The following is a 12,085-nucleotide window of genomic DNA, read 5'->3' as shown; positions in this document are numbered from 1 at the left end:
ATGGACCTGTAATGCTTTCCTGAGGGCAGAACGGCAAACAAATGCGGGATGAGATGAGTCCTTCAGTATGTGTGATGCCTTCTGCAGGCAATGAGAGCTATCGATCTCTTCCAGGGCAGGCAGGTGTGTGTTGGTGATCTTCTGGGCAGTATTGATGACTGCAGAGCCTTCTTGTCAGCCGCAGAACTGTTGCCATACCACACCAGGATGCTATGTGTCGGGACACTCTCTATGAAGCAACGGTAGAATGACACTAGCAGCTGTTGTGGCAAGTTGACTTTTCTGAGTGATCTTAGGAAGTAAAGCCGTTGTTGTGCCTTCTTTACCAGGGAGTGTGTGTTAGTTGACCATCTGAGATCTGCTGAGATGTGGGTGCCCAGGAACCTGAAACTGGAGACATAGAAACATAGAAAATAGGTGCAGGAGGAGGCCATTCGGTCCTTCGAGCCAGCACCACCATTCATTGTGATCATGGTTGATTGTCCCGTATCAATAACCCGTGCCTGCCTTCTCCCCATATCCCTTGACTCCACTAGCCCCTAGAGCTCTATCTAAATCTCTCTTAAATCCATCAGGTGACCTGGCCTCCACTGCCCTCTGTGGCAGGGAATTCCATAAATTCACAACACTCTGGATGAAACCGTTTTTTCTCACCTCGGTCTTAAATGCCCTCCCCTTTATTCTAAGACGGTGGACACTGGTTTTGGACTCGCCCAACATTGGGAAAAATTTTCCTGCATCTAGCTTGTCCAGTCCTTTTATAATTTTATATGTTTCTATAAGATTCCCCCCTCATCCTTCTAAACTCCAGTGAATACAAGCCTAGACTTTTCAATCTTTTCTCATATGACAGTCCCGCCATCCCAGGGATCAATCTCGTGAACCTACGCCGCACTGCCTCAATCACAAGGATGTCCTTCCTTAAATTAGGAGACCAAAACTGTACACGATACTCCAGATGTGGTCTCACCAGAGCCCTATACAACTGCAGAAGAACCTCTTTACTCCAATACTGAAATCCTCTTGTTATGAAGGCCAACATTCCATTAGCTTTCTTCACTGCCTGCTGTACCTGTAAGCCAACTTTCAGTGACCGGTGTACAAGGATGCCCTGGTCTTGCTGCACCTCCCCCTTACCTAACCTAACCCCATTGAGATAATAATCTGCCCCTTTGTTTTTGCCACCAAAGTGGATAACCTCACATTTATCCATATTATACTGCATCTGCCTCTGTCCACACTTTCTCCATTTATGTGCAGTGGGGATGGTCATCCTGCTTCTTCCTGAAGTCAATGATGAGCTCATTTGTTTCCAGGGATCATAAAAACTGAGTCTTAAGCTTTGTGATTGAAGGGCATGAATTTCTGTGAACAACTATGTCAGGCAGCAGCTTGACTTGTCTGCGTGTTGCCGGTCTTAACTTAAGCATCAGTCCTTAAATTATAATGGAATACTTTGTAAAGTTGACTGAGATGAATATGACTTCTTGTATTCATGTCAAGTCCTATTCACCTGAAAGCCACTTGTTGCTTTCATCTGATTAGGTTAATGACATTCATGCTAATGATCTCACAGTATATATTTTCCAGATGAAGGTTTTGTTTCCAATAATGTGAGAGTGAAAAGTATTATTTGGTCCTTTTGACTCAATTAGGAAAACTCAATGCACCCACTTCACTGAGTTAATGCTGGATTTTGGATTAGGAAATGCAAAACGTTTTGGCTGGGACCTGATGCAAAACCACTCACTCCCCCACCCCCACACCAGTCTTTCAGCAGCTGAACAGGCAGTGCACCGCATCTAACAGACACTGAACTTGTCTCAAGTGTGCAATTACTAGAGTGAGAAATATATTTCAAAGACCATCAGTAAATATATCTTTTACAATTTTAATATGATCCACAGTATACAAAACAAAACATATTAACATTACATACCAATATACAGAACATTTACAATCTATAGATATTCCCAGTTAAATAAAATGTACAGTCAGGAGCCCCAGGCCCCTACTCTTATATATGAACAATTGACAGCATCTTCTTGAATCTGGAACAAGTTTTTTTATTCTGTTCATTCCGAGCTTGAATTTTCGGGTGTTTGTTTCATCATCAATGTTCGGCCCTGGAATCCTCATACTCCTGGGTTGGGTGGAATGAAGACAACTGTTATTTTTTTGATGGGATGTATTTTCTCTTGAGTTTTATGCCTTTTTATTAGTCATAATAATGATGACAGGGTAATTATCTGACTCAGTTGTACTTACATTTGAAGATTCTTCATATGATAATTCTGTTGAATGACTGTTCACCTGAATGAAAATAATCATATGTACATTTTTAGACTCATTCTCTAAAAAAGAGTGTTAATAATATTTGTTTGTAAATCAGAAAGAGAGAACAATTTACATTTTTCAAGAAAGATGTGGAAACAATTAACTGCAGTTGCTGGTTTACAAAAAAAGTGCTGGAATAACGCAGCAAGTCAGGCAACATCTCAGGAGAATATGGATAGGGATGTTTCGAGTCAGGACTCATCTTCAGATTATCTTATAATTTTGAGATTTTTTTCAATATTCGTTCGCTGTCTCCATAGCAGCAATGGTGAATGGCAATTCTAATGTTGACGATGCATTCCATCAATTGATCACCATAGTGCTGACCTTCCCCAGAACCTATAATGATTGTCTATTACATGAGGCAAATCTAGTTTAGCTTATAGATACAGCATGGAAGCAGGCCCTTTGGCCCACAAAGTCTACACTGACCAGGATCTTTGGCCCACTAAGTCCATGCTAGCCCATTCCTACGTTCTCTGTTATCTCACCTTCTCATCCACCCTACACATTAGGGGCAATTTTACAAAGGCTAAATTAGACTTCTTTTACAATTCGATCAGTTTATCTATCAGGATAGAATCCAGATTGCTGGAACTCAGATGTAGAAGCTCTATTAGCTGTGCACTGTGACTATGCACCACCTTACTGCAAGTGAGAATAAGCAGATAAAAAATCTCTTCTTAAACTTACATTTGAAGATTCCTGGAGTTCTGCCCCTTCTGAGTAGCTTGTCACCTGTATAGCAACATTAGGAAGGGGGTCAAACAATGCATTTGGTAAATTCTTGCTAATTATAATTTAACTCCAAGCAGAAAGGTTTTTAATGTACAATTGTTCAGCATGGACAAGTGAGAACTCTGATTCAGTGGTTCATGGTTACAGCGAAGAAGTCATCACTATACCTATCATGTTCTAAAGTGTACAGCAATGATCTATACAGAGCTAGTGCATGAGCTCTGGATCAATGGTTAAGTATTGATGGGGGACACATGCCATCAATTCTGACATCAAACTTGCTATTTGGCATCAGGAAGGATGGTGCTTATTGTTGTTGAGTACAAAACACATTGTTTAGTTTAATTTGGAGATACAGCATGGAAACAGGTTATTTGGCCCACTGAGCATGTCAACCATTCTGACCATAAGTCAGCATTCAAACTAGTTCTATGTTATCCCACTTCCTCAAACACTCACTACACACCAGAGGGGAATGTACATAGGCTTGTTAAATTATAAACTTGCATAACGTTGGGATGTGGGAGGAACCTGGAGCACCGAGTGGAAACCCACGCAGTTACAGGGAGAATGTGCAAACTTCACACACTCAACAGGTCAAGCTAAAACTTTAATCACTGGCATTGTGAACTGCACCATTGTGCCACATTGTCTCTGATGCTAACCCTTGTAACTGTCCTCTTACATAATCATTTTATCTTTGGAGAACCAATTTATTCTTTGCATTGGAGTCAATTCGACAATCCTTATCAAACATTGTAAAACCTGGCTCTAATCTGTAAACTAAAGTAAATTGCTCCCCCACAGGTGCTGACAATCAAGTTCATAAGAAAGCTGTCTCACAAGTCCCCAGTTAATACTCACATCTGATGGCTCCTCCAATGATGTCTCCACCGATCTGGTTTTGACCTGTATGAAAATAAAATACTATTTGAACATTTGGCAGAGGAGAATAAAATGTCATAAGAATTAAAAGGTTACCAATTAATTTAATGTTAAGTTACAAATTAACTATTGCTAACTCTGTGCATTTTGGAATTTCAGCTGTTGCTAAGTTTTGGAGTGAAATATTCCACACCAAACAGCTCACATTCTGCATTGTGGTAATGATCGGGCAGGGTTTGGTGCGGTGGGGACAGTGAATAATCTAACTGAGATGATCATTTCCATCAACCAGTCTCCGTCTTCATCAGGTGAGGGAACATAAATGAGACTGCGGCGACAAAGCCATCACATGTATCTGTCCTGATTGTATGGTTGTTGTCAGAGTAGAATGTTCTCTCTGATTCCAGGTTGCCTCGTGTTCAGTGAAAAACAAACATCCTCAAGGAGTTCAATCTTCTGGCCGTGGTAGGTGAGCACTTTAACTCCTCTTCCACTGTCACTGGTGGACATGCATCTCCTGATTCTGTTCTGACAGTTTAACCTAATTTTGCATTTTTAATTTTTAAGAATCAGAAGATGAAATTTCCAGGATTAAACTTACATTTGATGTTTCTTCCAGTGATGTATCTTCTGATTTGCTTTGTACCTGCATTAAAATGTTATTCAGTTGTTTAGCACAGAATTTATTGATACATGATATAAATGCCATTCATTTATGTAAAATTTCCAAAAATGTTGAAGTATTATAGAATATAGAATTGTTATTTTTGGTACTTTTGCAGTTGTATTCAATTGTTCAGTATTCAAGATCAACAAGAACATTATCTGACAAAATCCCAGCTGATACTTACATCTGTGATCTCTTCCAGTGATGTCTCTTTTGATCTGGATTCATCCTGAATGGAAACATTAATATTTACAACTTCAGTGTTGTAGAGTAAATAACCATCTTATAAATAGTACTATTTACCACCATACACAAAATTTAACTATTGAGTTATTAATGAAGGTTTGATAAATTTGCTGAATTTGTCATGGGAATGTTATCAATTATTTCATGTCCTGTTGTGCGGCAAGCTGCATGCTCAATGCATAAACTAATGGGAGCGAGGTTTCCCATTACCTGGATTAACTCCCTCAAAACTATTAATGCCAATTAGTCAAGGAGAAATCATGTGAGTGGCCTCAGTAAGCCAATAGCTGTAACTGCCTTGATATTGCCAGTGGATGGAGACTCCAATGGCATTAGTATTTCCCTCCCTTAATGTCCTTTGGGGGACACCAATAATTAAAATCCTCAGTTCTATCTTGATTACTTATTGAGTTGAGAATTGTAAACTTACATTTGAAGGCTCCTCCAGTGAAGACTCTTCTGATTTGCTTTTCACCTATATTGCAAAGTAATATTTGTATGTTTATCATGATTGTCTGTGATATTTGGCAAGTAATAAACATGTATAACACTACAAAGAATACTAAATTCTGGGCAGAGAATTGATAATAATGGATATTTCAGTTCTGAGGTTGGAGTGAAGAGGTCTTCACCAAACCTATCAGCAAAGAGTTGTGGTTTGCTGAGAGGTTCATGGATAATATATTGATCGGTGAAATGATTCATCAATTACAAACTTATTGTATTAAACTGGTTCCCATCCAGCGAGCACCAACTATTGGAGGTCCATGTTGAGTCAGTGAGTCATTGTGGATAGAACTGAGAATTTGTAAGTGTAAAAATACCCTTATGGGAGTTATCTACAGGCCCCCAAACAGTAGCCTGGAGATAGGGTGCAAGTTGCATCAGGAGTTAAAATTAGCATGTAATAAATGTAATGCTATGGTGGTTATGGGAGTTTTCAACATGCAGGTAGACTGGGACAATCGGGTTGGTACTGGACCCCAAGAAAGGGTGTTTGTAGAGTGCCTCCGGGGTGGATTCTTAGAGCAGCTTGTGCTGGAGCATACCAGGGAGAAGGCAATTCTGAATTTAGTGCTGTGTGATGAACTGGATTTGATAAGGGGACTCAAGGTAAAGGAACCATTATGAGGTAGTGACCATAATATGATAATTTTTAATCTGCAATTTGAGAGGGAGAAGGTAAAATTGGAAGTGTTATGGGCCTGTCCCACTTACGCAACTTTTTCGGCGACTGCCGGCACCCGTCATAGGTCGTTGTAGGTCGCCGAAAATTCATGTTGAAGATTCAGCGGCGACCAGAAAGAAGCTATGACTCCTTGGGCGACCGAGGAGACTACTCACAAACATACAGGTGACACCCTGGCGACATGTCGTGGGATTAAGCCTGTATGTTCATGAGTAGTCGCCCAAAGAGTCGTACCTTGTTCTGGTCGCCGCTGGATTTTCAACATGTTGAACATTTTCGGCGACCTGCAGCGACTATGATGGGTGCCGGCAAGTCGCCGAAAAAATCGCGTAAGTGGGACAGGCCCATTAGTATTGCAGTTGAACAAAAGGGACTATGGAGGCATGAGGGAGGAGCTGGCCAAAGGTGACTGGAACACGCTAGATGCAGGAAACGTGTTCCGGATGTTGGGGGAGTCCAGAACCAGGTGCCACTGTTTAAGAATAAGGGGTGCCTTATTTAGAACTGAGATGAGGAATAACTTTTTCACCCAGAGAGTTGTGAACTTGTGGAATTCGCTGCCTCAGAAGGCAGTGGAGGCCGATTCACTGGATGCATTCAAAAGAGAGTTCGATAGAGCTCTTGGGGCTAGTGGAATCAAGGGGTATGGGGAGAAGGCAGGAACGGGGTACTAATTGTGGATGATCAGCCATGATCACATTGAATGGCGGTGCTGGCTCGAAGGGCCGAATGGCCTGCTCCTGCACATATTGTCTATGTATCTATGTATCCTGAGCGGTTCCTAACTGCTGATTCTCCACAAATAATGTTATTGCAACAATCCAAATCTTTAGACATTCAGTTTGCTTTATCAGCCGAGAATACATCTACATTCAATATTGGGGTAAATTCTCTAATCATTTAGCAAATGTTGGGAATTACACACAGGAATCAAACATGTGAAACCCTTCCCCTAGTACCTTGCACTGAAATAAGATGGTAGTACATTGTTCATTCTGGTAAAGCTTAATGGAGGATTTCAAAGGTTGCCTGAGGTTATGGGGAGTAGGCAGGAGAATGGGGTGCAGAGGGAGGGATAGATCAGCCATGATTGAATATCAGAGTAGATGAGGGTCCGAATGGCCTAATTCTGCTCTTATCACTTATGATCTATGATGTTATGACCTTATGATTTTATGATCTGTGGCTATTTGAGATTATGGAGACATTATTTGTCAGGTTACAAATCAATACTCACGTTTGATGCTTCCTCAAATGAAGTCTCTATCGATTTAGTTATGTCCTGTGTGTTAAAGAGTAATGATTCCAACTTTAGTAAATAAACTCATGTGTAAGATCTGTCATTGTCCTGAATTGTATAAGTGTGTAGTTACCTCAATACTGGTTTCACTTGACTCTATTGAGTCACTCTCGCTGTCAATGGTCTTCAGACCGTCGCACTCCACATCAACGTCAGCCACTTTATCAGCAAAATATTCCACACGGCTTTTGCAAAAGCCTTCACCCTGTTGGAATAACACAATGTATGAAAATTACTAATGACTGCAAACTCTGCACAGAAACTGAATTTAATTTGGGTCAATTTTCAGCATTTTCTCAAATATAAATCCAGAGTGACTTATCCTAAAATATCTCAGTACTTTTTCCGTGATATACCTCAGTAGTCATGGCCTTTCTGTGAAATATTTCAGCAGACATGATTCAATGCTGAATCATTGAATCGGGTCCTTTGGCCCACTGCCTCTGACAACCAAACATCCATTGACATCAATCCTATTCTATCTCTGTCATCTCCATACCTAATGCCCCACACCCTCAATTCTTCTGCCACTTCGGCCAGTCAATTATCAATCAGTTTTATTTTCACTGTCCTGCAGAATGTTATGTATAATTTATGCTTTGAATATTTGTCTATGTGCTTGTAATACTACTGCAGGCAAGATTTCAATTGTACCGGTACCTCACCATATGTGTAAGAAAGAACTGCAGATGCTGGTTTAAATCGAAGGTAGACCCAAAATGCTGGAGTAGCTCAGCGGGTGAGGCAGCATCTCTGGAGAGAAGGAATGGGCGACGTTTCAGGTCGAGACCCTTCAGACTGATATCAGTGGAGGGGGCGGGACAAAGATAGAATATAGGAGGAGACAGTAAGACGAGTGGGAGATCTAGTGGGAGAACTAGTGGGTACCTTACCATACTTGTGCATATGACACTAAACTGAACTTGACTTGATATCTTTAAATGTAGGAGTAAACCCAGCCAGCCACAGAGCAAACATGCATACTTCACACCGGCAGCACCTGAGATCAGGATTGAAATGGTGAGGCAGATTAATTGGTGTTTCTCAGTAGCCACTGTTCTTTCTCTTGATATAATTCAATACTCATAGGTCTTTGTACCAGGTAACTCAGGAGCTATTGACTTCAGGTGTTTCAATGCTACAGTGCAATTCACCACTCACAAGCAATTTCTGATGCCACAGATAACTCTGGACTTACCGCAATCTTTTTGGGGCGGAAATAGCAGCTGGGGTCGTCAAATTCCTTTTCCGGAATTCTTGGAGCAGATGGTTTCTTTCACGGTGAATGTTAAATCCACATTGTAGGACAGTTTTCCCGTGCGATAGGTCTGTTAACAGGTAACGGGTCATTAGTATGTTGTTGTATCCACCATGCAGAACAGGCTATAGAGTTAGAGTGTGATACAACATGAAACAGGCTGTTCAGCCCAACTTACCTGTGCCGATCAGCTTTTATAGCTGGGCTACTCCCATTTACCTGTATTTGACCCATTGTCCCTCTCAACATTTCGCATCCATGCACCCTGTTCAAATGTCTTTTAAACATTGTCATTGTACCTGCCTCTACAGTTTCCTCTGGCAGAGTGTTCCATATACACAGCACCCTCTGCTGAGGAAATTGCCTTCGGGTCTCTTTTAAATATTTTCCCTCTCACTATAATGGTCTCTAATTCTGGACTGCGATCATTCACCTATGCATCTCACGATTTTGCATACATCTTTAACTCAGCTTCCCCTGCTTCAGAGAAAAAAGGTCCTGGCCTATCCAACCTCTCCATATAACTCAACCCCTTGAGTCTCAGTAACATCTTAGTGAATCCTTTCTGCACCCTTTCTAGCTTAATGGAATCCTTCATACAACAGGGCACCCAGAACTGCACACACTACTCTAAATGTGGTTTCAACAATGTCTTGTATGGATATCTTCTCAGATAAAGCTTTAAGAAAGAATGGTCTGTTTTCTATGCAAATACCTACAGAATTACAAATGCCTTCAGAATTACAAAGCAATACGAGCAAAAGATTGAACTCATCCAATTATATGTTTAACCCACTATGTGTAGAATCAACAATGTCCTGGAGTCATTAATTGTCAGAGGAAATTAATGAACAAGTAACAGACAGAATTAAACATAATTCAAAACAATTAGGATTTGAAAATGTATCAGTAACCTGCAATTCCAAATCTGGATGAAATTTCAAATTGCAGTTTCAAAGGTGACTCCAAACTCCAAAAGCAAAGGCAGAGCTAGAATTTATATTCTTGAACTGAGATTCATACAAAATTGAATATGCCTAACATAATATTCTGCCTGATCACATTGAATGGTGGTGCTGGCTCAAAGGGCTGAATGGCCTACTCCTGCACCTATTGTCTATAGTAATTATTGTCTAACTGTGCTCAGTAATTTTCTTGCTTAATTCAGATTGTGAAGCAAACTTAAAATCGGACCACTCACATTTGTCACTCTTCTTCCGGTGATAGCACACAGGCTGGTGATCTCGGTGATTTCATTCAGCCTCACAACTGAGGTTCTCAGAGCATCCTCAGGGATTGGCACTCCTGCGGAGAAAGAAAGAATATTTTATGAAATTTTCCTTTCGATGTGGGTGAATCATTGCAGGCTGTGGTTCGTTCCCAGCAACTCATTGCTTTCTGAGGCCCTCTCTCTCTCCCGTACCTACCTGAGCAGAGGAGGATGAGCACGGCAGTGATGGCGAGGAGGAAGGATTTCATTCTGCCTCGAGTGTTGGTTCAGCTGGCTGGGTTCTCAGAGTAAAGTTGTTGCTTCTCTCTCTTGATCTGCCTGCACTTCGCTCTCCTTCAGTCTTTATATCCTGCATCTCGACCACATTCAAACACTGACTCATGTTTGTTCAGCTTGTTGGTCACGGGCACCGGAACCAGATGAAAGGTGGGCTGTGATTATGGACAGAGCTTCCTCCAAGAATCGTCATCAAGTTTAGATTTGGTGGGAAAAATAAAAAATTAGGTTTTATTCCTCAGAATATGAAATAATGTACTAACCGAGGAGAGGAAATGGTCATCTCTAATCTGAACAAAACAGTTCTTAGTTTACTGGAATTTACTTTTAAATGTTTTTGTTTGGACAGGATTATTAATACCTCAGGATTATCCTGCACTCTTCTAGAATCAAAGGTCAATATCGAGAACTCGTTGCGAGCAACAATATTGATAAATTATTCGATGACCATTTATCATTAATATAACTATCATTTTCATTGAGCATTTGTCTTTAATATCTCTATTATTATTGGCAATAGGTGATGAGAGGTCATTTCCGTGGGTGGGATATCATGAGATGAAAATTCTTGGAATATGTACATGACTGTTTGGTGTTCCCAAGACTAGGAGGCAATGTTGTTGTTTGTCACTACCTCAGGAACTTTGCTGAATTCACTGGAATTATGTGCCAAGAGTGTTAATTGTCATATGCCCTGGAATGGAGCAATGAAATTCTTACTTGCTATAGCATTACAGGCTGTTTATTGCAATAACACACCAAATAAAAATACAATAATCAATAATGCAATAAGTTAGTAATCAATAATACTAGGTAACCAGACCATACTGTAATGATGAAAAACAGAAGTATGTAGTCTAACTTTTTTGCACTTTGGGAAGTCAAACCAGGGCAAGACCTTTACGATGAATTGTAGGGCACTGAGGCGCAGAGAGAACTCAGAGTTATAATTAGGGCTTTATTCTTTGGAGCGCAGAAGGTTAAGGGGGGACTTGATAGAGGTTTTTAAAATGATGAGAGGGATAGACAGAGTTGACGTGGAAAAGCTTTTCCCACTGAGAGTAGGGAAGATTCAAACAAGGGGACATGACTTGAGAATTAAGGGACTGAAGTTTAGGGGTAACATGAGGGGGAACTTCTTTACTCAGAGAGTGGTAGCGGTGTTGAATGAGCTTCCAGTGAAGGTGGTGGATGCAGGTTCGTTTTTATCATTTAAAAATAAATTGGATAGTTATATGGATGGGAAGGGAATGGAGGGTTATGGTCTGAGCGCAGGTATATGGGACTAGGGGAGATTATGTGTTCGGCTGGGACTAGAAGGGTCGAGATGGCCTGTTTCCGTGCTGTAATTGTTATATGGTTATATGGTTATATGAGTACAGGTACATTGTTCCCTGAAAGGAGTGGCACCAGATGATAATGTGGTAAAGGTGGCTTTTGGTACAATGGCCATCATCAGTCAGGGTATTTATTATAGTATAGGAATTGGGATATCACAGTTGCACAAGACATTGCTCAGGCGGCATTTGGAATATTATTTTCACTCTGCTATAGGAAGGATGTAAGTTTGCTAGAATTTCACTGTTCCATTCAAAGCATGTCATTAAGCTAGCAAGAGTGCAGAGAAGATTTATGAATATATTGCCAGGCATAGTGAAATGATCATCACTAATCTGAGGACGTGCAGGTTGGGCAGGTCTAAACCTTTATTCTCTGGAGTGCAGGAGGCTGAGAGATGCTCTTATAGAGGTGTATAAAATCATGAGGGAATAGGTAGGGGAATGCACAGTCAGGTGAATCAAGAACCAGAGGGCATTGGTTGAAAATGAGAGGAGAAAGATTTAATAGAAACCTACGGGGAAACGTTTACACTCAGAGATGGTGGGTACATGGAACCCACCTGTACATGGAACCCACCTGGGTGCTGGAGGAGGTATTTGAGGCAAGTACTGTAACAG

At 40.8% G+C, this 12,085-nt stretch overlaps 1 protein-coding gene across 1 annotated transcript; it reads right to left on the bottom strand.

The window, feature by feature from the left end:
* Positions 1–1,877: 1,877 nt before the first annotated feature.
* Positions 1,878–10,202, bottom strand: LOC129698997 (uncharacterized). The gene is given in 13 exon segments (XM_055638553.1): positions 1,878–2,143; positions 2,269–2,313; positions 3,031–3,075; positions 3,940–3,984; positions 4,562–4,606; positions 4,812–4,856; positions 5,304–5,348; positions 7,300–7,344; positions 7,436–7,567; positions 8,561–8,611; positions 8,613–8,690; positions 9,822–9,925; positions 10,048–10,202. Coding segments are annotated over 13 exon segments (762 nt in total). The 5' UTR covers positions 10,100–10,202; the 3' UTR covers positions 1,878–2,113.
* Positions 10,203–12,085: the final 1,883 nt, after the last annotated feature.

Source organism: Leucoraja erinacea, chromosome 7, assembly GCF_028641065.1.
Source record: "Leucoraja erinacea ecotype New England chromosome 7, Leri_hhj_1, whole genome shotgun sequence".
NCBI classification, from domain to species: Eukaryota; Metazoa; Chordata; class Chondrichthyes; order Rajiformes; family Rajidae; genus Leucoraja; species Leucoraja erinaceus.
This window is presented reverse-complemented; position numbering and strand designations above follow the sequence as displayed.